The sequence below is a fragment of the Macadamia integrifolia genome, chromosome 14, assembly GCF_013358625.1.
Source record: "Macadamia integrifolia cultivar HAES 741 chromosome 14, SCU_Mint_v3, whole genome shotgun sequence".
Taxonomy (NCBI): Eukaryota; Viridiplantae; Streptophyta; class Magnoliopsida; order Proteales; family Proteaceae; genus Macadamia; species Macadamia integrifolia.
The window spans coordinates 10,430,803-10,449,693 of record NC_056570.1 but is presented as its reverse complement, the minus strand read 5'-3'; the positions used below and the strand labels follow the sequence as shown (position 1 = coordinate 10,449,693).

General features: G+C 37.9%; 1 protein-coding gene across 1 annotated transcript in view; it reads right to left on the bottom strand.

Moving 5' to 3' along the window:
- Nucleotides 1–6,001: 6,001 nt before the first annotated feature.
- LOC122061982 (delta(14)-sterol reductase-like) overlaps nucleotides 6,002–18,891 on the bottom strand; it is a 37,094-nt gene continuing 24,204 nt past the window's right edge. The window contains exons 4-10 of the mRNA XM_042625591.1: nucleotides 18,142–18,262; nucleotides 18,007–18,053; nucleotides 12,548–12,629; nucleotides 11,073–11,149; nucleotides 10,862–10,981; nucleotides 6,543–6,617; nucleotides 6,002–6,474 (exon numbers count right to left, since the gene is read on the bottom strand). Of these exons, the coding sequence (XP_042481525.1) occupies nucleotides 6,321–6,474; nucleotides 6,543–6,617; nucleotides 10,862–10,981; nucleotides 11,073–11,149; nucleotides 12,548–12,629; nucleotides 18,007–18,053; nucleotides 18,142–18,262 (676 nt within the window). The 3' untranslated portion in view covers nucleotides 6,002–6,320. The remainder of the gene's footprint in view (nucleotides 6,475–6,542; nucleotides 6,618–10,861; nucleotides 10,982–11,072; nucleotides 11,150–12,547; nucleotides 12,630–18,006; nucleotides 18,054–18,141; nucleotides 18,263–18,891) is intronic.

Here is an 18,891-nt window from a genome sequence, read left to right as displayed (position 1 = left end):
AAAAAGTTTCAATAGAAGTTGAACTTCTAGGGAATAAACAAGAAACAAAAAACCAAAAATCATAAATAGAAAAAAAGGAATAAAAAGATAAAACGAATAATTAAACTTGAAAATAGAAGTAAAGGAACATGACAAAAGTCAGAAGAGAAAAAGAAAAAGCTTAATGATAAATTTATAAAATAATATTTTTAAATATTGATGATAACGACATTTTTTTGATAATGACATAATGATATTTACTTTTAAATTGTTTATGAAACCTTTTTAAACCTTAAAAAATACCATTCGGGCATATCATTCAATTAAAGAACAATTAAACTGATCCCTTCAAAGAATCACTTTACATCGGTTGTGAGTTGAGATGTGATTGATTATATGAAGGCCGTTTTTCAGACCAGCAGTTATAACAGGATCCAGGATCCCCTAGTAAATGCGTTAAATGCCACTTGTATAGGGTTAATAGGCTTAGAAGCAGTCAGTAGTCCCATTGGAGTAAATCTGCTCAACTCAAATGAGACAAAAATTGTGTGGTTATTTCAATCAGAGCCATTAAAATAGTGAACTTCTAAATTCGGCCAATGCCAAATACCCATGGTTTGACAAATCGGTATCGGATTGATGGATCTATATCAATATCGGATTGATATTGATGGAAACCGATACCAATTTTAATACGGGACTATTAAATCTTTGTTAAAAATGCATCTCAAACATGTTTCTAAAACTCTGATTGGATCGGGCAGTATTGACCTGATCTGATTGATGTTGACCTTGATGAGCTCTGATTTTGATTTTTCTGATCTCGATACACAAGTATGATCTAAGGACAAAAATATAATTAATTTTTTTTTTATTTATTAGAAATTAGGTAGATCTATTCAATACAATCTAATCCAAACTGATCCAGGTTGATATTGAATCGATATCAACTTTAATCGATGCCGAGTTTTAGAACTCCTCCTGGTAAGTGAGTTGTAGAACTTGATCTCTATTCTCTAAGAGTCTAGACCACAATTTTGGTTTTTCCTCAGAGGCATTTGACATGTAGTCTATCTAGGGTTGCAATTCAAGTACTACAAGCCCCAATAATTTCATCCACATTTTGACAATAACAAATGTGACCATCTTTACATGGTGTTAGTGATTTTTGGCGAGCTTTCGTGTCATGATTCTGGGCGAATTTTCTCCATTATAACTTTTATTCCAACATAGTGAATTATCTTCTTCTTCACCCGAAGACATAGCACGCCACATCGGTATGTGAACATTGTTAAATCTCCATGTTTTGCGTGAATCTATATTTATTTTCTTCGTATTTGTTGGTGTTTGTTCTAACCAGTATACTTGGATTTTTCTTCCAATTTGTCATTAGTCTTGATGTAGCCTCATATAGGCTGACCTCAGGACAACAATAAGGTTGTTCCATTGCGATCTAATGGTTGTGGGTTTGAGTTGGGAAACAACTTCTTTGAGAAGTGGGGGTAAGCTAGGCTATGTACGTTATGATCATCCCTAGATCTCACCCCTAGATCCCACAGTGGTGGGAGCCTCGGGCACTTATGATTTCTCTCCCCCTCTCCACCTATGCATCCTTCCTCCGCCTTTCCACCCTGTTGTCTCAATTTTGAATCCCCCTCTTGTCCCACCTTTCTTTGTTTCCCACTATAATGTTTTCATCATGTACGGACTAGCAACTGATCATTGTATGAGTTTGGATTTGTGGATGAGTGTTGATTGACTGACATAGTTGGATGAAATCCAATTGTGAATGATTTCCATAATGAGTTAATGGGCTTTAATTAATCATCCTAAAGTATGTTATGTGGACCTATTTTTACAGCATGGGAGATATACTACGGAAAAATATTAGTAGCATAAGAAAAATGATGAAGTAATTGATAGAAGAAAACTGCAAACTACAAACTACTGATGATTTGGTGATTCCTACTCAACTATGTCATTGCTTGTATCATCCACAAAGAGTCCTTTTCTGGTCTGGTCACTATTTTAATTGCATCCACTAGCTTCTCTTCACATCGTACCTTAGTTATTCCAGAGAAGGGACTAGTTGGTGGATCATGTGTGATTTTTTGCTTGGTAATGTGCTTTTTTTTCTTTTTTCCAAAAGGAAAATGCTTAATTTGGACCCTTGGATCCCCACCAGTTCATCTTAGGGCCTCACGTCCCTTATACGGAGTTTCCATCCTTAGGTGGCCTAATCCTAACCTTTGACTCAAAAACCCTAAATCTAGTGGTCGTGGTGTGTCATTACCAATCTTTTCCTCCTATGCGATGCAAACCCTAATTTAGAGGGAATAGGGTCTGAGTCAGGGTCAAGGTCGGCATGTCTCTAAGCGAAAAAAATATGGTCAGGGTCAATTAGTGTTGGCCCCAGTCTGATTTGTTCCAATCAAGGCCAATCAAAGCAGGTCTGAGTTGGGTTAAGCTCGGCAAGGTTGGATCTAAGTTGAAGTTTTTAGGCTCAGGGTCGGACCAAGCTTGGGCCCAACTATGGGGATTTAGGGTTGGATTAAGATTTTTAAAAGCCCGGCCCAACCTAACCCTATTGCAATCCTAATAATAAGTGAGGCCCTAGATCCTCGAAATATAGGTATTAACGACTCCCTGAAAACCCCAATAGGTAAAGGGGGAGGGGACATAGCGTCATGTCGTTCTACAACTGTTGAAAGTACACATCCTCTCACACATTCTTTTTCCTCCTTGACCATGTGAGGCCCCATATGCAAATTATGGGGCACTCCTCTCAGCTTGACATGGGAGATGCCAATACGTATAGGCAGGGTATATCCCTCTGAAATAAAATAAAGAGCACAAACTTTAGGTAGTAATATTACAATGATCTCTAAAAAAAAAAAAAAAAATAATAATAATAAATTGACCTTTTGGAAAAGAAAACAAAGTAGCTGAAATGACACCAATTAAATTGAATGAAACGTACGATAAAGATGTGGCAGCAACCATGAAGGCATGAACCAACTCATTTGGATAGATAGGTCAGTTTTTGATTTAATATATAAGCTTTGGGGTTTTGGGTTTCACTGGATCATCAACAAAATTAAGCTTTAGGGGATTTACAAATCATGAAAGCACAGCCTATCTTTATTGGGGTTGTTGGGGCCAATTAGTAGACCTGATCTAATCAAATGATAAAAAAGGGTACCTGTTGATATCTATGTAAGTAAGCTAAATAGATAAGGTTTAATTAACCAATCAAGTCAAATCATATAAAAGTGTACCTTTTAGTATGTATGCAAGAAAACTTAAGAGATAAGTTTCATTAGTAATATACCTTTAGCCATTTTTAATCAAAGGTAGGGTAAATCACTTGGGGTGCAATTATTGTCCTCTTCCACACTTTACTACCTCAATCTAGTTGTGGTTACATTAGCCCCTCCCCACACACCCCACCCCCCCCGGCCCACCCAAAAAAAAAAAAAAAAGAATCATGTACATCCATAGTTTGATGATCAATTGTGTACCCCCTTGTTTGATCACCAATTTATGGAAAGTAAATCATGATAAAGATTTCACCAAAAAATATAAATAAAAAAATTATGATATAGGAAACCATCAAATTAAGCAATTACACTAGTGCATCCACTTTATATTTGCTCAGTTTGAGTCCTTAATTCTAAAGTCACTAGTGGGGCAGCCAATGGAACCCAATTACATTCTTTACCCGCTTTTTATCCTCTTCTTTTTTTATGGTCAGAGCTTTTTATCGTCTTCACATTTGAAGGGTGAGGGTTATTTACCAGATAAATTAAATGGAGAATGTAAGTTTGAGAGGGGGTTTACCTTCCCACTTTATATGGTAAAGGAACGTGGTCTTCCCTCCACATTTGCTAATCTAAGTAGAGAAAGTTGTAAGAAAAGACATGCTCAGATTAGGCATTGTCTCAAGTACAATCTTAAATAAAGCGGATTAGAGGGTTAGGATCTATATGATGGACCCCATCTAGTTGTGTTCTATTTTGTTAATATTTTTGTCTATTGATTTCCTTCACTTTTTATCTTTTGTTTTCTTCGTTTTTGCTTGGACCCATGTAAGGGTGTGTTTGTGTGTAGCTAGTCTAGAAGGGACATAGGGCTACGCCTCCAGAAGGGACACATGTGTTATTTGAGGAAGCCCCTATGTTCCACCCAAAAAACACTTCACAACAAAGGGGGAATAAAAAGCAGAAAAGAGTGATGAAAAATAAAGAAAACCAAATAAGTAAGAGTAAAACTTTACTAGTCCATTGATCCTTTTGGAAATTAAAGAGAAACAAAGAGTTGATGACACCAATTCAATTGAATACATCGTACAAAAAATGGCAGCAACCATGAACCAAATTCTCAGGAATCAGGATATATACGTACAGTTTTGCCCTTTAAATATATAAGCTATTAGGGTTTTAGGGTTTCTTTGGGGCCAGTCATCAACAAAAATGAAAAGCTTTAGGTGATTTGACATGTCATGGAAAGCAAGAACTACCTATCTTGGAGTTCCCAGTGGGGACCAATTAGTACTGCACGCAACCATCAATTGAATTTCCACACAAACCCCACCCACCTCCATGATAAGCTTTACAGGGGACCACTGGGCATTCTTTTGTGAAGCTCTCTTATAGTTGCAGTGATAGTTAGGTGTAATGAATTGAGTGATTTTGATATTATTTTTCTCTTTGCTCTTCTCTCAAAACATGTATCACGTCCAGCTCCTTTACATGCATTCTGAGGAAAGATAATAGTCGTGTATATATATATATATGAAAAGTCCCAGAATGCCCCATCTTTAAGGTTTTTTTTGTGGGGGGCTAACGAAGAACCCTTCCCGATTACATGTAACCGCACCTAACCGATAACTCGTGGAAAGACTCGAACTGAAGATGTCTCTTAACACGCAGTGCCTTTGGACCAATGGAGGTGTGGGTGTGTAAGATAATAAAGGCATATATATGCACCCATGAAAAGTCCCATAGTCCCCACCTTTAAAGCTGATTTCTTGTATTTTGTGAAAAAGAAGAAGAGGGAACAGAAATAAAAATAGCTTTTTAACTTGGATATTTGTTTTAATTGAAGTATGCTCCTATTCTCTCCTTTTCAATGAAAGATACATGGATTGATCTGGGAAAGTTTATCACTGTGGAGTCACACCTCTGTATCTTTTGTTAAAACTGATTATGGGTGTCTAGGCTTGAAGTTTAACCCATTGACCATTCCATGACAAGGAACTTTAATTATAATTAGGGGGCGGAAAGAGCAAGAGACATCTGCCACCTAAACTGTTAGTGACAGGCCAACTGCACTGATTGATTAAACTTTGCCATTAGGACATGGTTTCAGCAGATTAGACAGTCCTTACGCCTTTGTGCTTCTCCCAGCTTAAGAAAGAACTGGATACCAGGGTTTAAGCATGTTAAGTGGGGCAGGGCTGGGCATTGATCTTATATGCAGTATATTGAAATGATTCACTATGCCAAAATTTAGCATTTACAGCTGATAGGACTTGTGCATCAGTGTTCATCTGGGAAGAGAGTAAACTATGAGCCATAGTACTTAGGAAACCAAGAAGAGAGCAGATGGTTTTATGCTCATTTTGGGAAATGAAATCAGTAACAAGCAATCTATAGTCATCAGCACTCCAATACCATGAAAGCATCATGTAGCTTCTTGCTGAATATCCTAATAACATAGAGTTCTTGACTGACAGCCACTTCAACTTCTGCATAGGGCTTTGAAATGGCTTAATCTTAACCTTTTCAGCTTTCATCCTGATAATTGAAAGATGAGCATTAACACTGGATGCCTTCTGTTATAAATGGCTGGAGTGAACCCCCACCACCCCCCCCCCTGGAATTCAGGAGGAGCCGGCCCTTCTGTGCGGGTAGGATCCCTACCATGGGGTGTCACACAGGCATCATGCTGTTGCCATTTTCCACATAATATCGTACCCTCACTAGCTGTGACCATCCGATACGAGAAATAGTCTTTTAAATGACGGCTCAAACTTGCAGAATGAATTAGTGATGTCAGGAAATACAACTAATGCAGCATTCCTACTTGCTTTGATCATCTACCCTGCTGCTGCATGTATCAAGATGTACAACAACAACTCAGCCTCATCCCAACTAAATGGGGTCTGAATGTATCAAGATGTTAGGCAACAAGACAAAGTTTTGGTTGGCAGAATCCATGCATCTTTTTCCAAGCACCAAAAGAATGTAAGATGACAGCAAAATCACAAGGTGCATATAATGCACCTGGTAAGGCAAGATACAGATGATGATTGATGAATATGGGACCATTGAGCATCTCTAATAAACATAGGGTAGTATCCTCCATGGAACAAGCTTGCAATATTCTGCCCAGACTTCTTTATACTTCTCTGCACACCGAACTTCATCTCTTCTCTCTCTCCAGATTAGCAGAATAAGAAGGTAGACAGGGTAGAAGTACGGAACAGGGGAACTGCAAAGATGGGTGACATTAACAATAATGATTACGTTACTATGCAGTATAGAGTAATAGAAAATTACCTGATCCCACAAGGTAGACTAAAGGATAGAGCTACCAGCAGGTCTCCTAAGTAATTGCAGTGCCTTGCGACTCCCCTGCCAGAAAGAGATGAAGATGAAGCATTATAGATTTCATTGAAAGTCATAAGACAGATGAAACTCATGCAAGACACCCTAAATCGTCTGCTGAATGCTGATTCATTTGAATGGCTAAAACAGTTTCCAGAGATATTTGACGCGAAAGGGGACCTTTAAAATAGTTCTGGTTGATGGTAAATATAAAGAACAAGTAACTCTCACCATTATAGGAATAAATGGCTTATCTATGGGCCAATCCAAGACATATCATACTACAGTACAATAGGACAATGTAACGTGTAGGTGTGAGAAAAATGGAGAATGAATTGAATTTCTCACTCAATTGCATTTTCTCTACACACCCCCCCTACTCCCCTGCCGCCGCCCCCCACAATAAGATTTTTTTGGCACCACCCCTCTGTACATATTCATATATGAGCTGTAATGGCATCCTTTTTAGGTCTCTATTGTTGATGTTCCTTGAGACACACATCTCAAACCTAGGCAAAGGATGGAGACCATCAGAGAGGGTATAATATCAGAAAAGATATTTAGCTAATAGAAATCATACAGAAGGTTCCCTGCAGAGATTTTAAGGGGACTTGAAAGAAAATATATCTAAGATGGGGAAGGAACCAACCAAAGAATGGCTGGGGAAAACAAGTGCACAATCAGTTACATAGGCCTAAACATGAGGTCACCCTAGCTAGCTGAACTTATCTAAATTGGTTTACTTTACTAGGTTCAGGGTTCAAATCTTCATTTACATTTATAAGTTTAGAAATGCTTTAGCATTTGGGGCTCAATTCCCCTTGTTGCTCTTGACAATCAAAAAAGGGTGTGGAGGTCAGCATTGGAAAGAATCATAAGTTAAAACCAATAAGGATCCAAGAAAGCTTTGGGGCTCAGAATTGAATAGCAAAGAAATTTACCCAAAAAAGCTGGTTATACCAGTAGTGTAGAGAAGAACAGATATTATTATTTTGGAAAACACTATTCACACCTTCATTTCTATGTATAAGAAACGAATACTATTCACATTTCACACCTTTTCTATGTATAAGAAACATTAAAACTCTTATAATGCTACCTAATTAACCAAATTTGCTCAGGACCCCTAGACTGCCCAAAATAAACTAGAAGCTACTTAACTTATTCCCTTTCACAAGTTTACATGAAACCCCCAATGACACAAAGTAAAACCCCAGATAGCTTAAAACACAAGTGTTGACTTCATGGATAGACCCACCAAAACCAATAAATTGTTCACTACAGGTCACCTAGGTCATGGTGGCACATGTCCTGGTTTCCTTCTCAAAGGTAAGTTATATCAAAATGCAGGATCTATGGAACCAGAAGCTACTTTAAAAAAACAGTCACTTGGTAGTAAATGATCTGCTTGGAGGATCCTTTTTGCAAAAATAAAGGAAAAGCGATGTTAAGGTTCAAGAGGCTCTACGAAAGATGAATGTAGGCAGAACTCCATGATCAGATGAGATACCAATTGAAGTGTGGAAGAGTCTAGGAGGACATGGAGTGTCTTGGCTAACTAAGTTATTTAACAAGATTTTGAGTACAAAAACAATGCCGGATGATTGGAGGAGAAGCATTGTAGTACCGATCTACAAGAACAAATGAGATATCCAGAACAGAAATAACTATAGAAGCATAAAACTAATGAGTCATACATGAAGCTATGGGAAAATTTTATTGAAACCCGCCCAAGAGAGGAAACTAAGGTGACGGAGAATTAATTTGGCTTTATGCCAAGGAGATCCACAACTATAGCCATCTACCTCCTCCGGAGGGTAATGAAAATATTTAGAGTCCACAAAAAGAACCTCCATATGATCTTTATTGATCTAGAGAAAGCCTATGACAGAGTACCAAGAGAGCTCATTTGGCATGTCCTAGAGAAGAGAAGAGCCGTGAATAACTATGTGGGTATTATTAAAGACATGTACGAGGGAGTGGTGACGATGTCAAAATGAATGAGGGACAAAGTAATGAATTCCCGGTTTCGATTGGGTTACATCAAGGATCAGCCCTAAGTCCCTATTTGTTTGCACTCATTATGGATGATCTAACTAGGCACATCCAAGACCAGTCCCATGGTGTATGTTATTTGCTGATGATATTGTTCTGATAGATGAAACAGTAGAAGGGATTAATACTAAACTGGAGCTATAGAGATCATGTTTAGAATCAAGAGGTTTTATTGCAAGCAGAACGAAGACAGAATATATGATGTGACCCTTCAGCCAAAATAGTGGAGGGGATGGAGTGGTGAAACTTGGAGATCGGGAACTACCTCAAAGTGACTGTTTTAATACCTGGGATCCATCATTAGCAAAGAGGGTAATATAGAGGACGATATTGCCCATAGAATTAAAGTGGGATGGATGAGATGGAGAGGTGCGTCGGGAGTTTTATGTGACAAAACACGTGCCTATCAAACTCAAGGGAAAATTTTATTGGACAGTTATACAACCAGCTATGACCTATGGAGCGGAGTGTTGGGCAGTCAAGAAGAGTAATTTGAATAAATTGAGAGTGGCAGAGATGAGAATGCTGAGGATGCTGTGCAACGAGTCCAAAAGAGATAGAGTAAGGAATAATCACATTAGAAGCGATGTGGGAGTCGCCCCTATCCAAGGCAAGCTCCGTGAGAACCGGTTGAGGTGGTATAGTCATGTCCAATGGAGACCTCTGGATTCCCCAGTGAGGAAGAGTGACTAGATTCAATTGGATAGAGCCAGAAGGGGTGGGGGTAGGCCCAAAATGATTATTGATGAAGTGGTAAGAAAATATATGCATATGGTAAGGTTAGATTGTAGTATGACCACGGATAGAGTTCTATGGAGGACAAGGACCCAAGTCGCCGACCCCTTATAGGGGATGTTCCTGTGATGCCTTTACTTCTACGTTTACCTATTTTGTACATCGCCTCACCTTACTTATGTTGCCTCTTTATAACCCTATTCCTATTTTGGATCCATGTTCCGCATTAAGTTAAGATGATAAGGTTATGATTGTTTGTTTTAAAGGAAAAGCTTGTTGTCTCCAGTGGACTGTTTAAAACTCAATTTTAGTTGGTCCAGATGCTGGTTGTCACTTGTCAGCATGCTTTGTTTTGCATTCAGATTTTCAATATGCATTAACAACGAATACTAGAAGAGTCCTATAAGGTAAGCCATTTGGCGATAACAGAGCTCTGATTGAAGAGACAAGGGTGTAAAATCTAAAAACAGAACCATGGGATGCTTAGAATCATAAGGCCTCAGGAGATGTGGTCAATAAAGAGAACAAAGCTTCTAGCTCAATAAAGCATTAGGTTGTTGAACCTAAAATGAAAATATATTTAAATATTTGGAAACTAGTTCAATAAACAATTTAATTATTTGTCAAGAAAAAAAAAATACTAAATACAAAGGTGTAAATATGGCCAAGGTATATTGCAGAGAATTACCGTTTTCTGTTATCTTGGACAATTACCCATAATCAAGATCAAAGAGGAAGTTACACAATTGGAGTTCGATGGTTGAAGTAAAGATAGTTTTTCTTGAATGTAATGTGACTAATGCATAGAGGTCAAACTAAAGCAAAGTTTTTACAAGGCAGCATACAATTTATCATCCTCCTTTCAATAGCATGTTAAGCAATCAGAAAACAAAATATACATAGGATACAGTAAGCAAAGATGAAGATGTTGAGATGGAAGAGCAGCAAACCATGAAACTGAAAAAATAGAAATCAATGATTTGAGGGAACAGAAGGAAGCCAGGATTTGACAGCATGGAGGAAAATTGGCTGAGATGGTTGAAGGAACTAAAAGAATAAGAGCAAGACCCAAAAGGAAGGAGGTTCAGATAGTGGGCTCGTCATGGCTTAAAAAGGGCAAGGCCCTAGATAGAGGGAATGGTGGTAGAAAAAGATTCAGTGTGGCTGACTTGAATAGTGCAAGTTGAAGCAACTAAAAGAAAAAGAGTTAGACCCAAAAGGAAGTGGGTTCAGATAGTGTGCTAATCATGGCTTGAAAAGGACAAGGCCCTAGATAGAGGGAACAGTGGTAGAAAAGGATCCAATGTAGCTGACCCAAATAGTGACAAGCTTCTGCATTTCAGACCACTGGCCAACTCTCAATTCATTCTCATATCCTACCATAGGAAAATTATTTAAAAAATTTGAATTACTTAAAGAAACCAAGTTACATTAAGATTTTAGTTCACTGCAAAGAGACCACGGTCAAATTTAAACCTTACCAATAACCAGAAGCAAGCAATTTTTCCCCAATAACTTTTGGAGGTTGACCCCATATAGGGGCTTTTGGATTCTTCTTAAATACATGCTTTTGCTTGTTGGCTCCTCTAAAGACTTGATACCTAGACAACATATGATAAGTGATATGTCAGACCAGTGGTCATATTACAGGTTAAGTGCGGAGATCACTTTATGACGATAGAATGGAGTTACCCAATCAGAAAAATTAAGCAATTTGTAAACAAAGCAGCTTTTGTTAGCTCCACATTGTTTCTCAAAAGCCACCAACCCTACAAGAACAAAAAACTAATCAATCACGTGAAAATCTTACAATGGAATGGATTTTGTAGGAATTGCACTATGTCCAGAGTTTGAAAATGAGAAATCAATATGAAGCATTACATAACATGATGAATAACATGTCTCTTGGAATACAGATGCAGCTCATTAAATAAGGTTGTCAATTGGTCAAGAATGGTTTCTTAGTGAACAGGAGGGAAGTGTGGACATTATCAGATGTATTGAATTATTTCTTTTATCATCCACAAGCTTGGTCAGACCAAAAGAAAGCATCAGAACTTATAGACAATGACAAAACACAGACATACAACCACAGCATGAGCTTCTACACATGGACTTCTTAAACTTTTTTAGCCGGTTGACTACAAAGATGTCTTTGAGAACAGAAGAAATAAATAGAGGTCCCTTTCACAAGACTTGAGAACCAGAAGAGTATCAGGTCGGAAATTTTAGATGACAGGCATTTAGGTTAATGGAAATACCAAAGCAGATCAAGTTGATTCAAGAGATGGTTATATTTAGAAATTCTAATTGAGGATGAAATCTGATTCTAACTTGGGACTAAAGAGAACGGAATTGAGTAACAAGTGTTAGTAACAAAAACAACATAACTCTATGCTGCTAGAGAATGTCGATATATTCCTTAAGCATAAGGGAACCCTTTCCCAAAGCAAAGCAGCAAGAAAAAATTTATGCATAAGAAAAGAACATACACTGATGAAGAGAATCATAAGATTATCAAGATAAAAACAAAGAAACAAGCACCAAAATTTGTTCCAAGAAAGTCAAAGGTCAACCCCCCCCCCCCCAAAAAAAAAAAGAAGTAAAAAGTCCAATTAAACAAAGACGACTAAAAAAGGGCATGCCCAGTGCACGAGGCTCCCGCCACTGCGGGGTCTGAGGAGGGTCATGATGTATGCAGCCTTACCCTCGCTTCGTGGAGAGGCTGTTTCCCGACTTGAGCCCACGACCACTAGGTCGCAATGGAGCAACCTTACCGTTGCGCCGAGGCCTCCCACCCTCTAAACAAAGAAGACTGAAACAAATAAAATTCATCCAGGACAATTATCTCTTCCCAGTAATGGGCAACCCATCAGAACTAAACAAGATCCTAAGGAAAAACTAAACTTAAACATTTTCACCCCACAGCTATTCTAAGATATTAATTATTCATTCCTAGAATAACAAGCTTTATGCAGTATGGAGTATGATATTCTGAAACCACACCTGTAACACAAGATAACATATTATTTCTAGCTCAATGCCTTGTAAGACAAGGTACCCAGAATTCAAATTACTAATCTTTAGTTTAAGAGTACCTGAATTCTTGGCGTTAAGAAATAAAGATGGGAAACCTAAATTCCAGTTTATGGTTATTGGTTACATGCCTGGATACCAAAAGTGAAAGGAATCCACACTAGATCTCCAAACACCAACATGAAGCCCAACCTCTCTGCAATAATGTCCCATCTATAAAATATAACCAATAAAAACACATCAGCTTTGTGAATGAAATCAAATAGGGATGAGAGGATCACATCTTTACAAGTAACCAAATGAAGGGACATTGCACACTAATGCTGGAAATGCAACGATACACTTCAAGAAAATGAATGAAGATGCAGTATTAGAGCATTAACTGCAGATTGTCTTGATTAGCTATAAGCAAAATCCAACACAAAGAAACAGAAAGTAGATGCATAAAATGTTGAAGTCTTCATCAATTTAAGGAAATGGATGAACATAATATGATGGTGCATTAATAATGATTGTCTTTGATAAGATTTAGAAAAAGGCCTAGAAAGACAGAGAACTGGCAAGTGTATGCAGCAATTAGCTGTTCTCCCTTGGAAATTAGTATATATCTCCAACAACAACAGCAACTTAATCTTTTCCCAACTAAATGGGGTCGGCTACGTGGATCCACGAGAAAAAATAAAATAAAAAAGGTACCACTGGATACCTTTAATAATTAAAAGTTTTATGACAAGACCATGTCTCAAATTAATTTAAATAAGTACAAAACTTCGAACTCAGTTTATGAATGGATCCAGGTCTAACCCATAGTTGTCATAGCAACTAGGCATTCAAGGTGCCCAAGGCAAGACCACATTGCATGGTATATTTCTTCCATATTCCAGGTACTTTTTCATATTCAGAAATGTTTCTACATTACAGGTATATTTCCTTCATTATCTAGGCATGGCATCATGGGCGACTTGAAACATAAGGGGCCTGGTCGCCTTGAGCATCTAGGCATGTTATCATCACCTTGGCAACTATGGTCTTGTCTGTTCCTTGGGCTTTCTAACCATGCAACCAATTGATACCTCAATCAATCCTAAGATATTTCTTCTGACAAGCATGAAAAATATGTCATGTTCAAGGTAACTGGTAAGTGATCCCACTTCATTGAATAACAATTCTTTGAGCATGCAAGGGAAAACATAACAAGTCATCCAAGAAATTGTCAAAACACCATTTTAGTTAAATAAGCATCTTCAATTTCCAACAGAAATTTTGGAATTTAAGAATGCATCACTAGAAAGAGGAAATGATTCAGTACAAAGGAATTGTGATTGACATGAAACCTTAAGTAGTCCACCTTCCCAATTTCTGTACCATTGGTGACCAGTTTTACTTCTAAATCAAAATTAGAATATTTTTAAAGTTAAAATTTGGAAAAAGAATTGGGTCATGATGAGCATCATCTTTGGTGTAATTAAATGTATTAAGATTCCACACATTTAATTAAACCAAAGTAGACATTTGATTACACCAAAAATTGATGATCCAGAAATTTTTGAGGATGCTAACTACAGATCTTGGCTACTTGAGATCCAATAGTGGTAAGTCACAAAACAATTAGTAGAGCGGAATTTTTTTTTGGATAGGCAAAAAATTTTATAAAAGAAAAGAAGAAGAAAGAATAAACAAGAGAAGGCAACCATTCCCCTCATTAGACAGGCCTAAGGAAGAGAGAGTAGCACGAACAAAACAAGCGGAATAGACCCCCACAGTACAAAGGGAAATTGGAAAGGGACATTTTTTTCACCCAGAAAGAAAAGCTATAGAAGAATTAAGTAGCCCAATCGCAGGAGTGAGTATAGTATGGGGCTCCTTTGATGCAACGACTCTGCCTTAAAAAGCTTCTTGTGCCCGGATGGGTCCGAGTTCTAAAGACACCATGACCAAGGTCATCGTCATCATCGGTCGACTTAGACTCTACCTCTGGCAAATCCAAATGAATATCATCTATATTATCAGCTTGATGGATCACTTCCTCACTATGGTTCAACTCAATTTGATTGGTCATCTCCTCATTATCATCCAACTCTGTCTTTTCCTCTGGAGAAATAACGACTGTCATTGCATCCCAATTCGAAATTTGAAGAAATAATTCACCAACATAAGGATCATTTTCAAGATTGGAAAGGGCCATAGACTCCAAAAGTTCCTTCGAAGAAGTAGCTGATGAACTATCTATCTCAAGATTTAAATTACACTCAGGGGCCCCAGAAACCAACTTTTTCCTTTTTTCTTCTTCTTCTTCTTCTTCCTCTTCCTAGACTCTTCATCCCGCTTCCTGACTCGCCCCTCTCCTTCAATTAGGTCTACCAAATTGGTAAGATGCGACAACTCATCCTCCTTATTGTCTTGAACAATACCATCCATCGAACCCACCGAAGAAACAATGATCGATTGATCACACAAGTTGATCTCATTGGGAGTGGAGATGAAAGGGACATTAGGGGCCACATATGAATGAGTTGCTGCCAAATTACCAATATTCTCCTCCAAAGAATCATAAAAGCCAGCCTCATCATCCATAATATCTTCCAAAGAAGCAAAAGGTTTAGAATGAAGAACCATCCCTTTCTTACTTTCTGACAAGTCTGTCCCATTATCCCTGATTCTAGCTGATTCCATTGACTCCTTGCTATTTTGGACATTTTGGCCTTTTGACTTCAAATTTGAAATTATGTACCTCCCTGCCAACTCATCACTGCCGGAACTTCTGCCTTCCATCAACACTGCCAACTGCAATTGATTGGGAGAAGGCTCAGCTACCACTATAGGATGAGGGGATGACCACCACCATCTCCCTCTGCCATAGGAGCCATAGTTTGAACTTGATTTTTCTTCTTCCACACCTGCTTAGCTGGTTTTTCCACAGCCCTCCGGCATTGACCATCAGAGTGGCCAAATATCATGCAAGATGAACACTGCAGAGGCTTCCAATCATACACTACGGATTGAGAAAACATTTCTCCCTTCCCATCATAAATTTGGACCATGTCAGGTAAGTTTCTACTGACATGAACCTCAATACAAATCCTAGCGAAAGACAATCGTTCCATTGTCATGGTCCTCTTGTCAGACACTAAAGGATTCCCAATAACACTTCCAATAGAACTGAGAGCATCAGCTGACCAGTATTGAAAGGGGAGATTTGGAAGATTTACCCAAATAGGAACAGAGCTTTAGTCTATTCTTCCCAAAGGAGATGAAGGATTCCATTGCCTCAAGATAAGGGGTGTTTTTGAATGTACCATGGTCCTCCCTCAAGAACCTTCCTCTCATCATCCTCCAAATTAAAACGGAAAACAAAGAGACCACTATCAAGAAGATTGCAGTCCACATGTCCTGCAGTTAGCCAATGCTTCAAAAGAACCTCCTTTGTAAACAAAAAGGAAAGTCGTCTCCCAATAAAGTGACCAATAAGCGTTTTTTTTCCATCTATCAACCGCTCCTTTGATCATACTAAGAGGGCAATTAGCAACCACAACTCCATCCATGAACAAAGGATCGACGTATTTAAGGTTCATGCCATCCTTATTATAGAAAGAAGAACTTTCTCCAGGGAACAAACTAGTCCATGGAAGGAAGGACACCAATTCCATCAGCAGAAGCATTACTTGCAGCCGCACTGGCCAATCTCTTATCACCACCAAGTCCGGGAAACTCTGCATCCTTGCAAGCCCCAACACCATTCGAGCCCCCCAAGCTTGCAAGAACTCCAATAGAAACTCTATTGGTACCTCCACCAGCAGTCCCCGGTGAAGAAGATGGGCCTCGGCTATTGGCCAATCTGCCGTGGAAGCAAAGTTTCTCACAAATGACAGCTCATAGCTCCTTTCTCCTTACAACAATAGTCGCCGTGTTCCTTACCCCAAGTTCACCACTTTAGTGACACGTGTAGAGTCAAAATTTTACAAAATAAAAAATAAATAAATTATGAGGCAATAATTAATTCGTTGGAAGATAAAATGAGCATCTCTTCAGATCTTACTAGAGATAAAGAATGGTTAGTTTTCCTCTCATCAGATCGGTCTTTAGTGTTGCACCCCTTCTAAAAACTATCACAAAAAAAAAGGGGTTCGGTGGAAGATAAAAAGAGCATCTCTTCAAAGGGCCAAAGTTAATATTATTCACAATGCCCTTTGTGATCTTCCAGTTTACTTCCTTTACTCTATTTGGAAAAGTGAAGAGCTTGAACGAATTCCCCAGGGAATGTTAAGCACAGAAAGAGGTCTAGGCACTAGGCATAAGGCCCTTGGATGTGAATATTGAAACAAACCTGGGTTAATTGAAGAGGAGTGTTTTCTTTTAAACCTGAGACCTACGGTGAAAGATGAAAGCAAATATAATTGGATGCAGAAATGATTGGACATATCTAGTAGATACGGTACTAGTATTCTTAAGGGAATTCTAAAGATCCAGGACTCAACCAAAAACTTTGTAGAGGTTAGGTAACATTTGCAAGGAAAAATTGTGACAAGATGTATAATTATAGGATACACACTCTGAACAAACTTGATATGCAGTGAAGATACAAGTTGTAGTTGGTGACCCTGATGACGAGATTACTGAGGTAATTATTTGATACCTCCCCTAGATGAACAAGACATGACCCCCTAAGAGAACTCCTTTGAAGATCATTACATTTTGAAGACAAATCTGATGATTTAATTAGTTATTTAGTGTAGGTTGGTCCATGTTCAAGTTATTCTATGGTAAATCACTTTGAGTTTCATGTTCCACTGAAAGTAACTTACTTAGGATAAGATCGACAATAGATATCCTACATCCAGAAGACAGTTTATTACTAACTTGTACTTCTTAAGCAAGGCAACAAGAGAAACAAGGAGTCACCTCCAATTTTCACTGTGATAGAACTAACTGATAAATTGAGCTATCCGTTTGCCCTTCATGTTCTTTGAGAAACTCCTTATTATCTAGCTGCAACGCTGAAGTAGATCTTTTCTGCAAGGTGCATCTTGTGGAATGTTTTGCTCTGTGCAATTTGTTGGAATCCACAGAAAGACAGTCGGTGCATCGCCTTAGAAGGTAGCTGATACGATAAGTGTCAAGAGGCATCATTACACCCCCACAAGAACCAAATGGGGACAATTATTCATGGAATTTTCTCCTTTATTTAACATTTTTCGTTCCTGTTTATGAAGTTGATCCCATTGATATTGAAAAGCTGACAAAGTTTGTACAAATTGATTATACAAATTCAAATCTTTTTGCATACTTGGGCAATTTGACATTTCCTAATCTCTAATATGAATTCACCACCTTAGTTATTAAATAGTAAATAAATTTAGAGGCAGTTCCATTAAAAGAAGAAAGCATATAGGGGAAAAGATATAATTGAAAAGGAGGACTTTAACGCAACAAATAATCTCATAAAGAAATTTGCGCACCATGATATCATGTTCAATCCTATTTACATGAATACATTAAAACGGTACAAATTGAAATAATTTCTAGACGAAAAAAAAAATTGATCTTGTGAAAGATCAAAACTATAATGCTGGAGGGAACAAGATGAACTTACGTGGAGGTCATGAGCTCCTCATGAAAAAAGTAGTCCAGGACATAAAACTACAAATAAATAACAAAGGGGAAAGTTAAGCAAATCATAAATGTTCACATAAAATTAAATACTGCTGCATGACTGTGGCCATATTACCATACAAAATACTTGGAAAAGGATCATTGACTGGCTTAAGCTGCCATCTTCAATGCTTTTGGCTAGAACCGAGAGATTGATAAGAAGCCAGCCCATCATTCCAGCTCTAATAAAGAAAAATCTACAAATGGTGGAACAGCCAAAGATGACGTTGTAAGAATAAACATGCTTGTAATAAGATATCTCATTCAATTGCTTTCAGTTAAATATTCAGTTAGGCAAGTGTGGGCTGTATGGTGTTAAAAGTAATTATCATTAATAGAGATTCAAGGAAATCCCAATATGTTGTTGAATCACTAGAAGGCAAGAAAATTCAGTGAAGCAAATTCAGAATGTCAATCATTTCTTAACCTGGGATGTTTAGGTAAAAAAGAAACGAGATTGAAGATAATCAAGTGCCACGATAAAGATTCTAACGTTACAATAAGACAGAGCAGAAGATTCACATTTAGGATTTAATAAAGCCTGCTAGAGGACAAAGGCGAAGGGACTACCAACAGACAGATAAAATAATCACTATCTAGAAAGCATTCATGCAGGAGTGGGGGGAAGGCTAATATGGTCATGTCAGAATGAGTTCAAAATACATTGAGACCAATCAAAACTGACCCAATTATATAGTTATTAGACCAAAGCATAATGAGCTCAAAGTTCAAAATTTCTGATATGATAAAAATGCTATAACCCAAGCAACCACCATACAGATCATAAGTTTCGTTGACAATTATTGGATTATAATTGGATTGAAAA